Below are 22,954 nucleotides of genomic sequence, written 5' to 3'. Positions count from 1 at the left end.
GATAGGACACTATGGAACTAAAATGAGACATATAGATAAGGAAATACAGTATACTGTATATTGTAACAGTGTGTGAAGTATATGGTTGACGTGAGTTTTCTTAAAGGGTAGTTTCTATAAACTTTTTTTTCTTCTTTTCTTCAGGTGCTGTATTATGAGCTGCTGGCCATTCGTGAGGCCTGTATCAGCCTGGAGAAGGAGTACCAGCCAGGCATCACTTACATTGTTGTGCAAAAACGCCACCATACTCGCCTCTTCTGTGCCGACCGCAACGAGAGAGTGAGTCCCCACCGCTCACACACAAACACGAGCACAACACACTCTCACTCTCTTAAAGTATGACACAGCGATGGTACCCATTAAAGCCAGTACAGTGTGTTATGTGTAAGTCCATTTCTTCTTTTTATGCTCTGTGCCAGCACGTTAAGTACTCAAAATGGGCCTCCTTAATTACCTTTTGTTGTCAATTGGACTGTTCACCCTCCTAACCCCTGTAATTACATTCGATTAAAGCATTAAGTCCCAATGCAAACCGAAAGCTCTGGAGTGGCACTCAAGGCCCCTAGAGTAGTTAGCTAGTAACAACCTTGTTTTCAGTGCAGAGCATTAGGCTCTCTAGAGCATTAGGCTTTTAATTGGTTGATTGGGAATAACTTGGTAAACCTTTGCCTGACTCGTTCCATCAACTGTTTTTTTTTGTGTTTTTTTTCAATGATTACAATTTTTACCTCCTGGCATCAATTAGTGCTTTAAAAGCTTTGTTTTCTGCTTCTCTTTTCCGGCATCTTCCATTTTCTTGTTCTAGCTGTTTTTTGTTTTCATGGTGAAACGTTAAAACAAAAACAGTCAAAAGGACTCATCGACCTTAACTTTGCTTTTGTCAGGTTGGACGTAGTGGAAACATTCCTGCTGGTACTACCGTGGATACGGACATCACACATCCCTACGAGTTTGACTTTTACCTCTGCAGTCACGCTGGAATACAGGTCAGACCAAGCTCTTGTCTTCTCTGCCCAGCCTGCTGCCCTTTTTCAGCCGTGTTTCATCACATTCTCCTTCACTAAAATCTCAAGTCTGAAAAGGGTTTGCTTATGCAGAGCTATGCATTCTTGCAAGTAGATAAGAAACAGGATTCAGAAATGAAATGGTAGAGAGAGAAAAGAGGAAATACTTTTTTTCACTTTCCTTTTATTTATACTTTATTTGAGGTTAGATCTCCAGGAACTGACAAAGTTGTGCCATCAAAAATCATATGCCAGGGAGCTTCCTTCCCTTACTGCAATTTACACCATTATGCCACAGAAAACAGGACGCCTGTTCTGCAAGACTGTCTTCAATCTACCATCTTTTTTTTTTTTACTTCCTCCCTTCTTTTAAAAGTAATAGTAACTAGGACAGTGAGGTTCTGCAACAGCACTTCACCAGAGGCTGTTTGCATATTTAACTCTTAAATCACCATTGTGCTGTTGTTATTCTTGCCCCGAAGACACTATAATGGTATGTATACAGCGATGTATACATCATAGTTGGTTTGTGGTGCTGATAGCATCCTTATGGGTTTTTTTATGCAAAGGTTTAATTGTTTGACTGGGGTCATTTAGTTTGTATCACTTGTTTTATGTCTCAGTGTAGTTATATGATGTCCTGAGGCTAAGGTTTTCTTTGAGTCCACCGAAGAAAACTCCTATTGACTATGTTTAAAATGCAATAACGTTATCTTAAATGTGAATCTAATAATAATATAAATGTGTCATTTAATCCCCTTCTCCCAGGGCACCAGTCGGCCCTCCCACTACCATGTACTGTGGGACGACAATTGTTTTACCGCTGACGAGTTCCAGCTGCTCACCTACCAGTTGTGCCACACCTACGTGCGCTGTACCCGCTCCGTCTCCATCCCTGCGCCAGCCTACTACGCCCACCTGGTGGCCTTCCGTGCCCGCTACCATCTGGTGGACAAAGAACATGACAGGTGAGAAAGGGAGAGAGACTGGGGGCAATAAACAAGATGTTCTTCTATTTTGACTCTGAATCTAAAGGTCTTGAAGTGATGTTTTTAGAGAGAAATGTTTTGATAGCAGTTGTCATGTATTGCAGAATGTGCCCAATTTTCCTGCATGCAATGCATGCCATAATTGTGTATCATCCCCATCATAACTGGTCCTCTCCTCTCCACTGTGCAGCGCTGAGGGCAGCCACGTGTCTGGTCAGAGTAACGGTCGGGACCCCCAGGCGCTGGCCAAAGCTGTTCAGATTCACCACGACACCCTGAGGACCATGTACTTCGCCTAAGCTAAACCAACCCTCCCCAACCATTGCCACCCTTTACACACACACACACACACACACACACACACACACACACACACACACACACACACACACACACACACACACACACAACCATGCACACCTGGCTTGCCAGTCAAGGAGTCCTCATATGTGCAAGTCCCGCCCCCCCGCCCCCCTACATGCCTAGTCAATCCGGACCTGACACTGTGCAGAGGAAAGCAGGGAGGAGGGAGGGGAGGAGGCACCCCTACACTGGACAGAGGATGCAAACGCTGCTTTAAAAAACAAACGAGAGAAACTCAGCACTATTATGCAATATTAAACCAGCCAACTAGTTAATTTTCACCCTTATTAGGCCCCCTTTCCATTGCCCCTCCTATCTGCTCTTCCCTGTGTCCCCTTTACTTGTGGCCTAGTGGGTGTTTTTCTTGTTTGTTTTTACTTTTGCTCCCCTTTGGCACAGTCTTTCTGTATAGTCTACTAATCTGCTCCTTTGCCAGCTACAGTACCTCAAGTCAGTTTGAGCAGCAGCACTTTTACATTGTGTTGTGACTCTCCCTAGTGTTTCCAATGAGGGAGCAGAGAAGAAGGAAGGGTCAGACTCTGGATTTGGTGTTTGATTTCTTTTGGAATATATTTGTTTCATTGGACCAGATGTCCTCCCAGTTGCCACTTTTATTTTTCCTCTTGTTTCCTCTTTTCTGTCACTTTTCCCTAGTGTGTGAAATCACCGGTTTCTTGTATGGAGCAACATGTTCTTTTGAGCACACTGCCACCTGTTGGCGACGAGGTATAAATGCCCCTTTAAAGGTTTCAGATCAGTTTTGATTTCTCTTTAGCAGCCAGCTGTCACATTTAAAACAGGCAGTTTATATTGGCTGATATATCAATTGCAGCCATCTATGAATTTTATTTAAAGTATAACACTGTTATTTGATTCTGGTTGTTATTTTTCTTCTACATTATGTGAAACATTTTATGATTCTGACTTCTTTTTTTAAAAAATCATTTAAACCGTGTACGCTTATGTTTTTAATCTTAGTAGTTGTCATGCGTTCATTTTCCTTATCTCACATTTCCCTCTCATGAGTTTGAGATTGTGGGTAAATAGAGATCACGTCAATGGTTTCCTCTAGTGCAATAATCAGTTGAACGAAGGGAAGGGGACTTAAGGGGACGTAAAATGATTTGAAAGTGAGTGTCCTCGAAAGGAGAACGGTTTGCCACTCGTTAGACACTTTCATGTTTGTTCCTCTGTGACACGATTGATCAGCATGTTTTATTAGTTTGCCCTTGGTGTTGGGCAAAAATGGTGCAACTGCAGTTTTGGTGATTTTCATGTTTTTACTTGAATTGAAGGATTTTATGCTCCTCTGTGGTGTGAGGCTACTCATCATCATTGGGCATGATTTCATAATTCCTGATCATCAGTTTGCTAATGAGGCTGATTTTCTTAATTCCTAAGAGTAAGGTTTAAAGACCATAAAGAGGTATTATTCAAGTGCCTGGTGTATAACTTGTTATAGGGATCCTATTTCAGTGGGTTAAAATAAAACCGATTCCAACAAATGGACAGCATAAGATGGTTTAAAGCAAGAAAGTTTCACCCGATGCCTCTTATTCCCCTGACTTTTCTACACATCTCATTCAAATCATCCTACATTCAATATATTTATTGTTGCCTATACAGCAGTCTTAGCTGTTGGCTTTGCTTTGGAGCAGTGTTCAAGCAAAGCAGGCTTAATCTTCACCAGACATGAATCCAGCTGCTACAGTGTGTTTGTACCCAAAAGGCCGGGTTCATGGGCATGGAGTCAGCGTCGTCATAAATGAACTGTTTTCTTTCGATAGGAATCCTGAGTCCAGGACTATAGGTTTTTTTTCCTGTCCATGTAACCCGGCCCAAAGTTGTGACTGACTTCAGAACAATGCTGAGGAGTTAAGTTAGACAGCTGACTAATAATATGACATGTGCACCTGGATTGTAGTCACAATTTAGCTCCTTTGTGCCGCTGAAGCTAGTCTGGGAGGGGTGTTTTTAAAAGTTATCTGCACTAAAAGAAGCTGTGTTTCGGGACCGAACACAGGCGTGGTGCTACTCTGTCTGAATTAGAATCTGAAGCTGAACCTCTATATGAGACTCTGGATGAGTTGGCGGGTAGGGAAGTAGAAACCCCCCCCCGGTAAATCTCACTCGCTTAAGGACAGGAGAAGGTCCTACTGCTATGGTTTGAGGGAGATTTAGGATTTTACTCGGTAGATATGATCAGCACAACGGCGGACGTTCCCTCGGGACAGTGAGGTGTAATGTAGGGTCCTGCATCCGCTGTTGCATTTGCGTTTGCAGCCTTCCAGTGCGGAAGCCAGTGAGTTTGAGCCTTCATGATTTCACTAGTGTCTGAAAGCCTTTTTAAAAAGCTAGATTGAAAGTATATTTGTACATTTGAAATTATGTAATGCACACCACTTATTTTTGCTAACAGAAAAAAAAGTAGACTAATTATTAACCTTAGTAATAAATGTATCATGATAAGTAATGGTTAAAAATGTATAATAACAAAGTTTTATTATTGCAATAGACTGTCGACTAGTTCCTGTGTCACTGTATGACGTATAGTTTATGTGTGAACAGTGGTGGGGTTGTTGAAACTAGTGACGTGTGTTTGGACTGTCATACTGTTATTGATAGGGATGTGGACTTAAACCGCCTCTTGCTTTGATGTTTGGGGGGGGGAGCTGCAAGATGTTGAATGCTTATTTCTCTCCTTTTTGTGTGTGTGTAGATGCTCGTACAGCCAGAGGTTTGTCGTAGAGTAAAGACTCTCAAGAGAGAAAATATGACATACTGTACTCCGGAAAAGGCTTTGTATTAAGATGTTGCATCCCTAGTGTGATGACAAACGGTGGAATATAAGAAAAGTCGATTGATATATTGAGCAGTGTCTGCTCTCGAATGTTCTCGGGTTTTCTCCAACTGGTGCTGATGCCCACTCCTTATCAGGAGGGAGAGTGAAAAGGAATGGGCGAGTGGTTTTTGAAAGTGTTGTTGATCCATTTCAAGGACACGTGTGGTCAAAGAATGTCGTAACAATGGGTACTTCTCATTCTCAGTTCATTCCTTTGTGTTAAAGCCTTGGGGGATTTACGTTGGATTGCAACCTCTGCTGCTTTCCTCGGACTCCTCTCTTTACCCGAAGCACTTCATGTGCTCACAAATACCTTCCCGGTAAATCTGTGGTGTGACAAAGCCTGTTATCTTGTTGCTCTCTTTCCCCCTTTGCTCCCAAACATTTACTCCCCTGTGCCAGGGGACTACATTCCACAGCTGTACAATCCCATGTGATCCCCCTTGGAAGCGTGCAAGAGATTAGGGTTGAAGGACAATTGTGGGGTCTGGTCAGTAAGACATAGTGGGTTCTGTTATTCATTCAAGTACGTGTGATTAAGATGGAATCAAAGCTGACCAACTTTTTTGAGGCAGGTTATGTTGGAAGTTGAACAAGTCTGGAGGTTGACTTTCGAGAATTTAGAATCCATTTTTAACTCCCTATCTCTGCTGTCGTTAATGGATTTTTTACTTTGTGTATAAACTACACACCTGAGGGCAGTTGAACACATGTTTACATAGCAGATGTGTTTGCCTCGCTTACAACTGAAATGTCATCAGCTCTGCTTTGCAAATATCAGCCAGTGGAGAATTGACCTAACATGAGCCAAGACCATTTTGGGCCTGTGGAAGTGAACGCTTGAAGGGATACGAAGACATTATTTATTTGGTCAATTTGTCCTCAACAGACATCCGTGTTACACGGCAGGGGAATAGACTTTTTAGACTTGATTGAAATGAAAGGGTACACTTTCACTTAGCTTACAATTAGAACTGCTATTCGCTAGAAGCTGAAGAACAAACATCATGCCCACAAAGTGACAACTGTCTGAAGAAGAATAGCTAAATTACCTCCACAAGGTCAATGTCTCCCTTTTTGAAGTGAAAAAGAAGGTGTCTCCCTTTTTGAGGAATCGATCAATATCCCTGATTTTGGTTGCTCTCTATTTACAGTGGAAGGTAGCAATGGAGTGAGAAAAAGTCCACAGAAAGTGCCTTTCCTCATGATGGTGCTGTAAATTGCAAGATAAAATGTAAAATCAAAGAAATAGAATCTCCTTTTCAAGAACACATTGCAGTGCAGGAACTGCTGCATTTACACACACACACACACACACACACACACACACACACACACACACACACACACACACACACTCACACACTCACTGTACATGTTTGTTTTTTAGGGAGGGCCATGCAAACTCGTGTTTCATGTATTTAGACATTAAGCCTACATAGAAATAGAATAAATGCCAAGTATATGGTTGTGGTTGAGCTTTTGCTTCCTAGTGCGTTTAGTGTCTTGGACCAATGGTGTCGTTGGTACAGTGGAATGTGCGTTTGGGAGGGTGGGTGTTGGGGTGGTTTGGGGTCATAGCTGACAATAGCGTGGTGTGACACAGCCCAGCCCACGAATGACACACATAGCACAGCACTTTAGAGACTGCAACTCTCACTCAGACACATAGCCAAGAGGTTTCGATCTCTGTCCCTCCAGTCCCCTTCTTCCTCCCCAGGAGGAGGAGAGGATCCAAACCTCAGTGTAAACGAGTCGAAGGGATGTGTGTTACCAAACCAAGCAGTCGGTCATTAAAAGTGTGCCTCATGCTCTCGTGACTTTGTTGGTGGCTCGGTTGAGTCAGCCTGCTCTCGGGTGGTGCTTTTCCCTCTGGAGTTACCACTCGACACTTTGTTACAGCTAGGGCTGGGTGTCAAAACACGATATCGGTACCTCACAGATTTTGGCATCAACATTTTTGAAGCATTTCAAGCTTAATAAGAAAGCAGTCCGGAGGTTTTTACAACAGCGGATTCTTGCACTGAGAGGTTTTCTTCTTGAAGGGCATTTTTACTAATAAAAGCATCAGTGGGATAGAAAACTTCTTGACAAAGCATAAATGACAAACTAATTCAGTCTGTTGCATAGTGAAGTATGTTTTTATCCAAGTGTCATTTTACAGCAGGTATAAAGATGAAATAAACAGAACCAGTGTCAGTATTGAAACTTTTCTCAAGATGCCCAGCCCTAGTAGCAGCCCATGGCATTCTTTCATCTAAGTGCAATGCCCTGCCATGTGTTTTGTCCCTGATGGAGGGAATGTGTGCCCAGCAGTATCCCTGTCTTGAGCCGTTAGGGTGTCGACTAAAAACCAAGGGTGTGTCTGTAGTTCTGTGGGTACCTTTTCAGTCCAGGGGGTGACATCTTTCTATTACAAGAGATCTCAAAAAACACTGCACCTCACTTACCTTGGTATGCTGCATACAGTATGTTATACTACATGAAAGAAAACTGCAAATTGCTTTTATTATGACATATAATGCTTGAGTAATGCCTGATTGCGATATTCTTATACGGTAACTATTTTAGAGTCAAAATAAGTATAACTGTAAAAAAAATATTCTCTGTTTTGTCTTAACACTTATCCAATTTTGAGAAACTGTTCTTGAGCCGACTTTTATTTTGTTGTCCTATTTAAATGTGTCGTTCTTTAAATTTATATATGAAATATATATATGCGGAATATTTTATGGTGTATTTATTGAGAGTGCATTCAAGCGGCTGGAGTCTCCGCATCATATTGCAGCATGGTGGGGGCGGAGCCAGGAGGATGAGGCCTTTAGCCCCTCCCCCTCCATGTTGACGCCTTATTCTCCAAGACACGCAAGCACAACAATATGGAGGGGGGTGCGAGGTGGAGGAAAGGGAGGCGGTGGGTTTGACCTGGTGATATTTACAAGTCAACTCTCCCTCCTCCGTTCCTTAATATTCTTTAACCCCTTTTACCACCTGAGAAGGCCATATGCCAACCCCCACATGTTGCAGTTCATCTCTTGACGAAGGGAACCATTTCTGAAACCCCACTGACCTGAGTGTCGAATAGCTGACTCTTTTTTCATCCCACGCTGCTAATTGGTACGTTAGCCATGTAAATTCCCCGAGCCAGTAAAAAGGGCAGGCGGGAGAGCGTAAAATAAAAAAAAAAATTAATAAAAAAAGCAGCGGGGGAAGGAAGGAAGGAAATATGTTGAAAAGGCAGAATTCTTTGGATCATTTAGCGTTACTTCTTTCCTCTTAAGTTTTTTTTTTTTTTTTTTTTTTTTTTCTTTAACAATTTACAGCAGGAACAGGTCTCATTCCACAAGAAAAGACATGCCTCAGCCTTAAGTGCGTTCTTACATTATCGTCAGTTTCCTACAGTATGTGACTTTGTGATGCCTGTGTTGGGTGGCTTACCAAGAATACAAGCCTATAACGTACTTGATATGCCCTCAATCCCCAACTGGCATTCTCATTTCTTCTCATTTCTCATGTAAACCACTAACACTGCTACAGAACTTACTGAACTCTAATGTACGAACAAGAGTAAGCTTCGACAGATTGCTCCGTCCCATTTGATGTCAGAACAGAAACAAGGTCCGGGTCAAACAGCATTTGGAAACAATTCTTGGCATTTGTTTTAACCAGATGAGCAGTGCTTACTGCCTCAGGCCAATTCAGATATCACCATAAACATTCTGAATGACATGGAAACATTTGCTAATTAGAATTTTATTTACACTTCCCTGTGTTTGTGTAAGCTTATTGGTTGTCATTGTATTGTCATTGATGGCAAATCCAAAGAACAATATTTCAGATACAGTTTGACCCGGGCCTGACATGAACCAGGAGTGCTGGATTACAGAAACCTGTGCCTGTATAATGAACCAAGGATGAACTGCGTTTTGATGAATTGCTGTTCTTTTGTTGGCTGTTTCTTTTTTTGTTGGATGTCCCCTCACCCCATTGGAGGATCAGAGACATGGAGCTTTTGAGTGTTGTCAGTTCTGTCCGAAAGGAAATTGGTCCTCTATCCTTTAAACCAACCATAATCTTGGTTTAATACATGTTTACTGTAATGTTTACTCTCATGGCTATCAGACCTGATCAACCTGTTTTTGGCCCATTAGCATTCCAATAATGACTTTGAACCAAATATTGCACAAGAGATTAGGCTCCTGGTGCCGTTTTCCCCTTGTATACACATAATGGTTTTGAAGACCGATATTTGACAGAGTCCAAGTATTTAAAACATTTTATGTGCACGCTGATTGTTCAGATTGTTTTTTTTTTTTTCAATGTAGCATCACTCTTGTGTCGGTCTTATTTCAAACTAAAGATATTGGACTCTGATACTTCCTGAGTGATGCACCAGCAAACGGATGTATACGTTGAACAGTGAACCTTTACCACCAGATGATCCATGTCTCAGTCTCTCTGTATGTTGCAAAGGCTCTGTTGTACCAACAGCTCTATTCCTCTCAGTTTTAAATGTCTCTTTCTTTTGTAACTCTCTCTTATAGGTTGTTGGCCTTTTTAGTGTTGCTTTGCTTCAGTTTGAAGTGTATCTTTGACTAATACTTGCAATAAAATGCTTTGCTTTACCTTTGATGTCTTGGTGAGATAGTGTGAGAAATATGAATGGTTGTTTTTTTTATGCATGATGGGAAATAGAGGGAAATGTTTCAGGTTATAAAAAATAAAAGAAGTTCAATATTTAGAAATGCACATATAGGCCTGTCACAATTACATGAACAAAACAAAGATATTATTTGAATTGGTCCAAGCACTGAGCCTTGTGGAACGCCATGGCTAACTTTAGCGTGCCTGGAGGATTCATCGTTCAATTTGTCACCATTAACAAATTGAGATTGATCAGATAAATAGGACTTAAACCAGCTTAGTGCAATTCATTGCCAACTAAATGTTCCAGTCTCTGTAACAGGATGTCAGAGTCAGGAACAGGAACAGGTCAATAGTATCGAATGCAGCACTAATATCTAATAAGACAGGTATGGAGACAAGTCCTTTGTCAGCAGCAGTTAGAAGGTCGTTAATAATTTTCACCAGTGCCGTCTCTGTGCTATGATGCATTCTAAATCTGACTGAAAATCTTCAAATAAACTATTGCTATGCAGAAAGTCACATAACTAATTAGCAACTACCTTCTCAAGGATCTTGGAGAGAAAGGGAAGGTTAGATATAGGTCTATAGTTGGCTAAGACCTCAGGATCGAGGGTGGTTTTTTTTCAGAAAAAGCTACTTTAAATGACTGCAGTACATAACCTGTTAAAGACATATTGATCATATCTAGTAATGAAGTGTTAACCACAGATAACGCTTCTTTAAGTAGCCTCGTTGGGATGGGGTCTAATAGACGGTAGATGGCTTTGCTGAAGAGACTTTTAACATTAATTGTTGAAGGTCTATAGGTCTTGTCGTTCTTTTTAGCGGTCCTGCATTTAAAGGTGAACCGTTAGAAGTTGAGGACAAGAGGTGATGAATTGTATCTCTAATTGTTATAACTGTATCATTAAAGAAGCTCATGAAGTCATCACTACTCAGAGCTATAGGAATAGATGGCTCAGTAGAACTGTGACTCTGTCAGCCTGGCTACAGTGCTGAAAAGAAACCTTGGGTTGTTCTTATTTTCTTCTGTTAGTGATGAGTAATAGGCTGATCTGGCATTTCTGAGGGCCTTCCTATATGTTTTCAGACATGTCAGGTCTACCTGATGTCTTTATCTCTTCAATGATGCAGTAATATGATCAAAATATGAAAACAAAACTTATCTTTTTTGGCACTTTATTAAACCTTGAATAACTGAGCAGAAGGTTAACAAACAGGAGGGTTCAACATGTATTGTGGCAATACCAACTAAGGACAGATATGTGTATTTCAACACAAAATCAAGATATGTTAAAGATGAAAGTAACTTTATTCATTATATTTGATACAATCCTGCAAAGAGAGCGAGGCAAGTTATCACTGACTGTCAAAAAGTGTCAACAGAAATACTGTTTCAAAAAACAAAAACATAGTAGATGTATTTATTTTAGAGAGGAGGTTTCACTACACACTCCCAGCATCTAAACACACACATCATGCAAAAAGTGAAAGTGGAGGAACACATCCTCAGGCAGCCAGTGAGAGAGCAGCTGCTGGACTTCTCTGTAGAGTGGTTTCCACTAACAAGCTAAAGTGCTTACAGGTGTGATATGTGGGGTAGAAGGGAGGGGCGTACCTGAGGAGTAGTGGGAGTGAGAGGGACTATTGGGAGGCTTATCACACCAAAGCCTGTCTACACAGCTGCGATAAACTTACACCGGTTGTTTTCACTTATCATGCCTGATTAGACCTCTTTGACTGTGTGTCGATATATAAAAACTGTCCTTTCCTCCCTGGACACTTGGTTGCACCTGTCAGGGCAGAACCAATTATATCTTTATTATTCTTGTTAGTACATGAAGTATGGATTTCACACAATTCCACACTACTACCCCGTTTACACGTACATGGTTATTTTGAAAAACGGAGACAGTGCCCTTCGTTTACACGCAAATGGAGAATTTGCCTCTGAAAACGATTCTTTCTAAAAACTCCGGCCATTTTTTGGAAAACTTCGTTTGCACGTTTGCATGTAAACTGAGACAAACGGAGGTTTAGGCAGCCGAGGAAGAGAAGAGAGAGAAAGTGATTTGTTGCTGTTGTTGCTATTTTCGGGATTCTGATTGGCTAACGTGAGCTTGAGCGTCTCGTTACACTGCCACCTACAGGTTTGGCATGCTCTTGACGGCATTAACGGCATATATACACGGGTACATGTAAACGAACACTTTCCTGAAAACTGTGCCCAATGTTATTTTTGAAAACGGAGAGGTTGAAATGTCCGTTTATGAAAATAGCCGGCCATGTGTAAACGTAGCATACGTCAGTCTGAGCAGAGGTTCAATCAGCCACAATAAGTGAAAACACCTGTGTGGGCGTGTTTAAATGTTGCAAAGTTGTCTTGAATGGATTGTAGAATAATAGTGATGTTTAAATAATTGAAAATCCTTTAAATCAGTTTTATATGGGCACAGGTTTTATTAACAAAATGTCATCATAGGCAAGTCATAGGCTTAAAATAGTCTTATTATCACAAAGATAAAAAGGGAGACCATATTTAAAATAGTTATTTTTCTCATTTCACAGTAGGGTTCCCATCAAGATGAAAGAATAGACTGTGCCATACGGCTTTCTGAACTTCACACTTAGAGGATCAGTCCTTTATTTTATTTTGACATTTAAAGGTTCTTTTTTTTTTAAACCCCTACGCACATGCTCTTTTTATTATATTTCCACACATGCCCAATACAACCTCAGACCTCAGGACAACTCCTTTGCAGTAACATTTAGCTAGAATGAGAAATCACTTGAACAAAAAATGGCAATCCCAGTTTGGTCAGTGTCTGTTGGTACTCTCTGTCAGTACATTTTTGTGTCATATATTAAGTGGTAAAATGGTGATCTGTCAAAATTAGTAAATTGCATATTGTATTATTAAAGGCTGCAATTTTGACGTACTGTCAAATCCATGACTTCTATCAGTATTAGTTTACTGATTAACTTAATTGAAACTGTATTGAACCTGTTGTTTTTGTTTAATAGTGAAACACTTAAAGTGGTCATATTATGCTTATTTTCAGGTTCATAATTGTAATTTGAGATTGTATCAGAATAGGTTTACATGGTTTAATTTTCAAAAAACACCATATTTTTGTTGTACTGCACATTGCTGCAGCTCCTCTTTTCACCCTGTGTCAGGTCTCTGTTTTAGCTACCGAGTGAGACCTCGCAACTTCTGTAAGATCTTTGTTGTCAGTCGCACATGCACAGTAGCTAGGTAAGGATTACATGAGCTAGCTAGGTGTTTCTGCAACTTTGGCCTGTACAAGGCAGGATTAGCCGGAAGACTTCTTCTAAATGAGGGCGCACTTCCAACTTTGCGTGGAATACCTGCAGAACAGGGACATGTAAGTAGTTCTATACAATTTATTTTGTAGATTAGGGTGAATTTGTGTGTGTTGTAACAGTGTTTTGCCATTGAGAACGAGCAGCTGGTTAGCCCCCTAGGCCCCTCGTCTTGGCTAGTTAGGTAGAAAGCCGTGCAGATTTTGAACAGCTCACCCGGAGACTGAAGACAGGACACATTCAGAAAACCGTATATCACTCAAAACAGCATGGATTGGTTTTTTTCAAAGTTTGTATGCGCGTGGAAGCACCAGAGACACAAAATAACACCCCAAATCCCAGAAAAGAGTGATTTTTTTCATAATATGGGCACTTTAAGGAACATTTGCAAGAAACTACTGTAGGGATGCTTTAAGCTGCAGCACAGCATAATGAGAGAATAATAACCAACATGCAAACAATCATTGCTGAGCATCAACACTTCCCGTCATTAAAAACGTGGAGAGATGGATGCTCTGTGAGAAACCGGATGCTCTGCAGGGTGGGACTCAACCCTGATTATGTTCACTTCCTAACTGTCACGGTCCGCCTGCACCCAGCTACGTCCAACTGACACAATAATGGTGTTAATTTCCGCACATGATTTAATAAGGCAGAGCCACTGTTTAGTCAAACAGGCGTCCCTGTGGGCTTAAATGCAGTACTCCAGAGGGAAATATTTGGCTCTTTAGCAGGTCAATGCTCTAGTATGTTCACTAGCTACAGAAGTTGCTATCTTTGTGTGACTATACTGTTTGGTGCTGGACGGTAGCGCACAGTGTGTTGTTAGATCCTTTTCACTGAAAACAAGGCTGGAGAGAGTGGTGAGACTGAACCAAAGTTAAGTGGCTCAGTGGTTTTTAAAACCAAAACAATGAGCTAAAAGATGCTAAAACACAGAACTAACACATTCTCACTCCCAACTCATCAAATATTGCAGCTTGGTTACAGCAGTTTGGTCAATGGTCAGGACTCCTTTGGCATCACTTTTTAACGCTCTGGATATCCCTTTGGCGTCTTTTTTCAAGGTGCAGGGTAGTCACGTTGTGAATTCAAATACAACTACTAAGTTAGGCTTAAGCAGCAAAACCCTTTAATAAAGTTTAGGAAAAGATTGTGGTTTGGGTAAAAATAACTACATTAGTTAGTTGTGAACGTTACGTAAGGAACGTTGAACTTACTTAGCCTACGTAACTAAAAAAAGTCAAAGTAACGTTAACTTTTGGTTTCACGTTGGACACAAACACAGTCCCCTGTGCTTCCGGCTGTGCCGCGGTTTTGTTCCGTCCTCCGCCGCGCGCCATACCACACCGGGAGCGTCTCAGAAGCGGAGTGTGTTGCCGGCTGTGCCGGGTGTCTTTTGGTGAATTGACTGAATACTTTCGCTGTTTCACTTCCTGTCCGAACGCCCCCGCCACTCGCGTATCTTTAGGGGAGCGGAGAGCTGCTTTACGAATGCTTCTGGGACGCACCGTGGCGTGGCTGTTGGAATATCAAGAATTGACTTGAATGGCCGTGGGGGCGCCCGGTGGAAAATAGGGGTTCCTCCCTACGCGGACTTTGTTGCTCTTTGTACTACGTCATCTTACAGTGTCGCGGTCGAGTAGTTGCTCCGAGAGCCTGGTGCGTCCCATACAGACGCCATAGGCCACCGACCTGCTGTATTTGACGAGTTTTGAGTGAGAACGGGTTGGTGGAACTGAGGGGAACTGCAGCTTATTTTACCCCTTTTTGTTAATATAAAATGATTGATTAGGGCAGCTTTAACTGAATCTGAATATCGCTGTTAGATATTAGTGATTTCATATATTAAGTGAAAGCCAGTATATATTTGGTGCTGTCTGGAAACTTTGTCAGCTGCTCTCACAGCCACTTTGACAACTTGTTCAAACAGTTTGTCTTGTAAAACAGCATAACATATAAGTCAGGCTGGAATTTATTAACCACTGTCATCAAACGATGATGAAAATAAAAATCACAGCCAAGCCCTGCTGCTGTTTAGGGACAGGAGTTTCCATTATTTCTTAGACTGTCAGAGATGTTAATACAAAATATTCCCGAGGCTGAGGTTAGTTGAATTGCTAGGCGGATCCCTTTAAACGTCTTTCAGTCAGTGGGGGGGTACCTGCCATGTTTGTTCTCCCTTGCCACATTTTGCAAAGTCAAATATTGATGCACCAGCTTTTCAGGCAGCCAACACTTTATCATAATTACCAAAGCAGCTACATAAACAGTTCTAATTGAAATAAATACGAAATGCAAATATGTGTCAGCTCTAATTCAGCTCTGAATCACCATTTTTTTTAATTTTTTTTTTTTTATAAATGAGTTAACAAGGCAACCGAATGTACAAACTGAATGTACAAGTCTGATATTCACTGCCTGGACTGCACAGATGTCTCTCATTCGGCTGATTAGATGAATGGGACAGACAGCTACATATTATTTCCAGTTATTGCTCTATCTTTCTTTTCATTAAATGTTGTTTTGACTGAAAACTGAAAACATGTGCCTTCTGCATTTGTTCTCTCTTTTTCTTTCTTCTTCTTCTTACTGCATCTCTGCAGGCTTTCTTGATTAACTGACAATGATTACCTGCATCTGAAACACCATGACCTGGTAGCTACAAAAGGAAAAATTTAGGGAAAGGGATTCATCCATTTTAGTTAAAAAAAAAAAAAAATGTTGATGTGCCTGCTGAAAAAAAGAAAGATATTATAGGTCCTGAAAAATTAGGCATTCTACACAAAATATCTGTTAGGTGGTGTTCTGTGTAAAATGAAAAACTGGTTTAGAACAGGTCCAGCTCAACCACAACTTGCAACGCAGCTGTGTGCTAAACTGGAGGTTCAGCTGAAGCACAGCTAAACTGTAGCGACGTGTATGTTCACAAACATGCAGCAGCAACCCACATTTCTGAGTGACAGGTTGCGGCTTCACAATCAAAACAGAATTTGGGTTTAAAATTCCATGAAGAGGCTCTAAGAGGACCCAGTATTAAACACGGTTGATGATGATTACACACGGAAGTCTCTTTGAGATCAAGATCCAACTTACAAGAGACAAAGACCTGAGAACAATTTGCAACAATTATACAACAAGATGAGTCAATCACACAAGAGCTCATCACATCACAGCCCTTGTAATACAATCACAAATATTATTTACAGTAAAATAATAGCAAAGTCTCAAATTAATTACTGTTTCTAACCTCATTTTGTTTTGCAGTTCATTCTAGTAGTATTGTGCATAGTACTAGTAGTAAAGTAAAGTTGTTGTGAGAAACTTCCAAAGATGACCTGTGATCCGGTGTCATGATTGCTAACTACTGAGTATAATTGAATGAATGTGAGGTCTGTCTGTCTTGTTGGTTTTAAAACCCATCAATGGCATGGATTATCAGCATTCCCTGCAGTTTCACCTCTCACCAGGAGTGGGAGCACTTCACCAAGAGAAAGTCTGGTCTGATAAGGAAGGACTGAAGTGCTGTGTCCTTAATATGTACAATAGGATGTTAAGGGTGTGTCTGTGTTTTGGGAGGTGAAGTCACGATCAGGGCTGAATTGGAAAGGGCCCAGAAGGACAGACAGATGTTTGGACATGTTGATGGAGACTTTTGGAAAAGATTGGGCTTGATGGCCAGATTCCCAAACATCACAGGATGTTGACATCTTTATTTCAGTGCTATATCTTGTGTGTATGACGTTTTTATTTTACCTCTAACCTCCACCATTGCCTCTGCCAGGAGGGTGGGTGATAATAAACAACCTGACTCACAGGCTACGCACCTATCTTCTCTGCCGCATAGATGACAAATGACTTGGTAGCACAGGGAATTATCCCAGATGTCCAACCTGGAAAAGACACCCAGAAGGCCATCCCAGCACAGGACTTGGCGTCCGCTGGACACAGTCAGCAACACATATTGAATTAATGATACCACAATCTTTGTGTATGTAAGCATAGTTTGTGATTGACTGTCTGCTGAGTGAATATTTGGCTCTTTTAAAGGTGTCTGGAAAGTGATGAAGTAACCTGGATCTAATTTGATACCCTTATTTGCTTTCTTGCAGAGAGTTAGAGGAGAAGTCAAAAATATTTGTCAAAAACCGAATATTTCAGTTTATTACTAGGTTAATCCTTTTTTTGTCCTGTTCAAATTAATATTAAAGGTACACTGTGTAGTGTTTTAAGTATTTTATTAGCTAAAATCAATGTCTTCATTCATAAATATGTCCTCACTGGTGTAAAATTACCTCTGCCAATGATCTGACTTATCCTCGTAAGCAAAGAATTTCTTATCTGTATTTACATTGGACGGGCAAGTCCAAGAAGGCTTCCATGTTGTTCCGCCATTTTGAAAAACTATAATCGCTGAGAGGGACATAAACACGTTTTCGTTCAGAGCCAGCGTCACAGGACTGAAACCAGCTGAAACGGAGAAGGAGATGAGAGGCGCTTGTCGCTGCCTTGGCAAATTTAAGCCTACAGCCTGCACTGCACTTTAGTTCATAATGGAGGATCATACTTATGCCGAGCCACAGGAGAAGGACTCCTCGTCGCCAAAAAAGTGAAAATCGGAGGACATGTTGTCATAACTTCTTGGTACATTACAGCTACCGTAGTTGCAACACGCATTTGAAAAAGCGAGGCGCTAGAGAGCACTATTCGTTTGAATGCAAAATACAATTTCACCGCCAGATGGGAGAAATTCCTACACAGTGTACCTGTAAGTCATAGCTCTGTGAAGAGAAGACTTTTAATGTTTAATGTGACATTATCTAAAAAAAAAAATGTAGAACACATTTTTTTAAGTTATAGTAATGTTTGAGCTCCGATGGATGGATGCATGGATGGATGGCTGGATGGGAAAAAAAACCCCTCTCCCTAATAAAAATTAAAAATGGCCTACTACTCAAATCTGGCAACACTTGCAGCTGGTCAGCTTAGCTTAGCACAAGACTGCAAACAGGGGGGAACGGCTAGCTTGGCTCTGTCCAGAGCTAACGAAATATACCTACGTACCAGCCCCTGTAAAGCTCACTAGCACAATATATCTTGTTTGTTTACGCTTGTTCAAAAACTGTAGTGTAAAAATAACATAAAAAGTTGCGGTTTTACAGGGGGTTATTTCCAGAGTCAGGTTACCTATTAACCCCTGTTTCCAGCCTTTATGCCAAGCTAAGCAAACCATCTCCTGGCGGTAGCTTCATATTTACTGTACAGATATGAGAGTGGTATTGATCTTCTTATCTAACTCAAGGCAAGAAAACAAACAAGCACATTTCCCCTGATGTCGAAGTATGGCTTAAAGAGCTAAGAAGCTCATAACATACTTAGATCATGAAATTATCATTGTTGAGTCTCTGATTATAATTAGCTGGTCACATTTTTCTCTAATCACACCAGAACACCCATTCTCCTTTTGTTAGCCCTTAACTGCTCCCTATCTCTAAAAACATGAATACGTATAGTTCTGGCAAGGAAATGCAGCAGTGATAAGAGTAACATGGCTGGAATGCACAGAGAGATTGAATAATTGGGGTCCAACAGAGGGAAGACTGTCCACTGATGTTTCTCATGGATGTGTGATGAATCAGTGCACTGCTCTTTACAGCTCCGGAGAACAATGCATCCGACAAACAAGAATCTGAATCTATGAATCGGCTATTGTGTGTGTGTGTGTGTGCGTGACTGAGAGCAGAGATGGTGATACGATATTATTGAGCTGTCAGGGATCAGCAGACAGTCTTTTCTATTTTATGGACTGTGTGAATTATGACGGACCATTCTAACAGTTCCCAGCCATTTTCAGTTTTTGTCAGTCCTCAGTGTCTGGCAATGTATATATATAATGAACTTGATTATTTACAGATCATTTTGATGGCGAAAGGGTGTAAAATTGAAGCACCCACTCCAGTCTTTCTCAATCAAGACAGTTGGCTAATATGACATTATTATTATTATTATTATTAGTATGGTGTCGGTCCATCTCTTTCATCCAGACTAAACTATTGTCTAAATGCTAACATACCAAACTAACATGGTAAACAATACATGCTAAACATCAGCATGTTAGTATTGTTGTGAGCATGTTTTAGCTCAAAGCACCACTTTGCCTACTGTTAGTAGGCCTACAGCCTCACAGAGCTGCTGAACACAGCTGTAGAAACTTTATATCAACGGAGTAAAATCATGCTTGATATTTTTAACCTTTTCTCTGCAGACAGCTGGTCTTGGCTACTATACTCCAATCTAACATGGAGTAAAGATAATTCATGCTATTTGCTATTTTGGGAAACTACTGACAAACCTTTGTGAGGAACACAGTTCAATTGTAGACATTTCTGTCATTTTTGTCAACAAATCCTATGAAAAGACCAAAAAAATAGCCTCTCGATACGTACTACCCTCTTTGTGGCACTCGGCCCTATTTGTTCTTACTGAAAACGAAAAATCTTAAAAAATGGGTCATGAAGGGCGCCTGGGTGCGGGGGCTCTGGTGCGGGGGCTCGGGTGCGAGGGCTCGGTCCTCCACGTGGTGGCTGCGGGTTTGGTTCCGACTTGCGGCCCTTTGCTGCGTGTCGTCCCCCTGTCTCTCCCCTTTCATGCCTGCGCTGTCCTATCAATAAAGGCCTAAACAAACTAAAATCTTAAAAACAAAAAAAACAATGGGTGATGAATACATAATTAACCCTGGTTGTAAGCTATTTTCAGCCAAAGATTTGGTGCTCTATGACAGCAGGATGGTGTATAATGGACTGACTCCAAATCAACTGCATTGTGACCCAGTGTAATGTTGTGACTCAGTGATGTGTTTTTAGTAGTTTTTGGACAATGGAACAATGGAGTTTTTGTACGTCCAGCTTGGGCCAGCTTCAGTGGAAGCTCAGCGGCTTGCAGGTTCAGCTCCACATGATAGATGTGCCTCTCCTGCACCTCCAGCTCCTCTGTAGTCTGATGGAAGGCACGTGAACGCAAGGGGGCACAGGATAGACTATACAATGTAATACAATGGAAGCAGTGCTAATGGGCTTGTGATGGGGGATCTTGGCACAAATCTGGGTGAGGCATGTTCTGCCCTTCTTTTATGCTTAAACTGTCAAAAGTGCTCTTTGGAGGGATATTCTGCACACTGTATGTTTAATAATTTATGTATTGCCTACATTTGAGACTTAACAAACTCACATGAAACTGACATTTGTTTCACATAAAGGTGCATTTAGAAGGTGCATATAAACTCAAACAGTCTGTCTTCAGGAGTGAGTGATCTGTATTCCACCCCTATCACTCTACAGTTTTCATTCCATTTTCATAATATTTCATCATTGTCTTTTTCACCTTGGGATATAGCCCCAGGGATTTTTAAGCTGTAGCTACTATTCTTGTATCAGTTTTAAGGTCTGGCAATATTGAAGACTTTTGTAGTTGCAAATAGAGCATCTTTTTTTTGGACATATTTGAAATTATCGTCTAAGGCAGAAACAATCTTTGGTTAAACTCTCAGAGGCACACCTAAACTTTCATGGCAGATGTTCAATTGCTTTTTCCTCTCACACCCGATATAACTTGTCCTGCATTTCACCTCTGGTTCCTCTGGTCCCGTTTCCTCCATGTGGTCCGATGTAGATCCACGCAGCATAGCCATAACACTGCTGGAGGTTAGAGGGTTCATTTTTTTATGTGGCGGGATGGGTGTACTGTGAAAGTTACCACTGCCAGTGTAGATGATAGTGTATTCAGTGTGAGTGTTGTCTTTCACCGCAACCTGCTGTTTCTGGATTAACACCAAGAACACTTTAACAAAAAAATGAACAGGGATCCTAGGAGACACAGTAAATCACTGAAGTTGTATCCACACTGGGAACATATTGAACTTAAACCAGAACAAATCAAGACGTTCTTTATTAGGAGTAACCCCTTGAGATGCACCATCTCATTTTCAAGGTGGTCCTTAACAATAATTGAATCTACAGTACAATCATAATTGGACACAACAGTTAACAAAAAAAACAAAAACAAAAACATAATCAGTTAGTCATAATCAAGTTTGTGACCAAGCAAGAATGAAACTGGATACTACTCATAATATTAGAAGAGGTGTTACGGTGTTGTAGTGGATTAAGGACAGGTACAGTTGGTACTGTAATAGGAAAACAGGGCATTTTTAAAGGATGGGAAAGATAAAATGGACCGAATATTTACAGGTAGATTATTCCAATCTGAGGGGGCTTTAAACCTAAAGGCTTTCTTAGCTGTTGAGAAACGTACAGCAGGAACAGAAAAAAAAAAAGTTGTGTAGAGTGTCTCAAGTGGTAGTTAGAGGAAAAGAGTACCATAAGCTGTTTAAGATAGCTAGGGTAATTGCAATGTATACATTTGTAAATAAACAGCAACCAATGCTGATGTCTTCTTATTGAGGGTGATGGAAGAGCAAGTTTTTCATACATAATACAATGATGAGTAGTAAAAGGACATCCAAGAACAAATCTACAGATTCTATTGTAAGCAACATTGAGAGGGAGCAGATTAGTGCTGGGTGCAACCTGATATACAACATCAGCATAGTCCATAATTGGTAAGATAAGTTGTTGCACAAGTTTCTTTCTAACAGTAAGAGAAAAACATTTTCTGGATCGGTAGAGAACACCAAAACCAAAATTGATTCTTTTTAAGATATAATCAATATGATACTTAAATGAGAGCTCAGAGTCTATCCAAAGTCCGAGGTATTTGGTGTGTTCAGCTTTTTGCAGTGAACTACCATCAGAACATGTAATTACACGTGTGACCTTTTAATTTGGATTTGATGGTCCCGTGGAGTTCCAAAAATCATAATGTGAGATTTGGTTTTGTTAAGTAATAATTTATTTCTTATGAGCCAATGTTGTAGGCTATCAAAGTCAGACTGCAGAGCTGATTCGATTTGTAATAAATTAGTTTTGGAAGTGTATAATACTGTATCATCTGCATAAAGATGTATTTTAGGACTAAATAGGCAACAACTGATCAATGTAAAGGATTTAACATTGATTTCTATTAGATGCACAGAGCCACCAAAAGTATTATTATTATAGTGCTCAAACACCAAGAAATGTTCTCCAATAAATAATCTAATTTCAGTTCTAAATTTCCATTCTTGCAGGTGTTTTGTATACTTTCATGTGCCGTATACATTTTCTTGTCTATTACTGAGTGATAGAGAGTTGGTTATATCTATATCACTGGCACCCCAAGAGATACAAAACAAATACAGACTCTTTTTTATCTTTACTCTTGTGTACTTGTGTATGTTTACGAGATGAATTACTGTGTTGTACTTTCTACATTTTAGGACTGTTTGGGGACTTGATGTCTTTCACCGCTGATACTTTGTTTCTTCCCGGCATGAGGGACAATGTGACTAATTTGACAGTCAATATACTTTTAAGAATCCATTTGCCTTGTTACTGTACTAATTAATTTTTACAATATGCTCTAACTCTTGCTCATGCCTGTATCTCATTTTTTCAGATTTTTAAATCCTATCATTGAATTTGTTGAAAATTTGAAATACTGTTTTCACAGTTTCATAATTGCCTAATTGTCTTCAACCTTTGTTGAAACTAATCCAACATCTACTGTAATAAGTAGATGTAAGTTGATGAGAAAAAGGATAATAGAGAACACAACTTCATCCTAACCTTATAAAAAAGTTAAGCCCTGTCAAAACAATTTTCAAACCAAAATATCTGCTGAATCAG

General features: G+C 40.5%; 1 protein-coding gene across 2 annotated transcripts in view; it reads left to right on the top strand.

The window, feature by feature from the left end:
* Positions 1 to 9,823, top strand: part of ago3a (argonaute RISC catalytic component 3a) — a 43,096-nt gene extending 33,273 nt beyond the window's left edge. For both annotated transcript variants that reach the window (XM_078252376.1, XM_078252375.1), the window contains exons 16-19: positions 145 to 279; positions 885 to 986; positions 1,773 to 1,972; positions 2,184 to 9,823. In XM_078252376.1, coding sequence (XP_078108502.1) covers positions 145 to 279; positions 885 to 986; positions 1,773 to 1,972; positions 2,184 to 2,292 — 546 coding nt within the window. In that variant the 3' untranslated portion in view covers positions 2,293 to 9,823. The remainder of the gene's footprint in view (positions 1 to 144; positions 280 to 884; positions 987 to 1,772; positions 1,973 to 2,183) is intronic.
* Positions 9,824 to 22,954: the final 13,131 nt, after the last annotated feature.

The sequence above is a fragment of the Sander vitreus genome, chromosome 6 (genome assembly GCF_031162955.1).
Source record: "Sander vitreus isolate 19-12246 chromosome 6, sanVit1, whole genome shotgun sequence".
NCBI classification, from domain to species: Eukaryota; Metazoa; Chordata; class Actinopteri; order Perciformes; family Percidae; genus Sander; species Sander vitreus.
The sequence above is the reverse complement of the archived record's forward strand: the minus strand, read 5'-3'. Positions and strand labels throughout refer to the sequence as shown.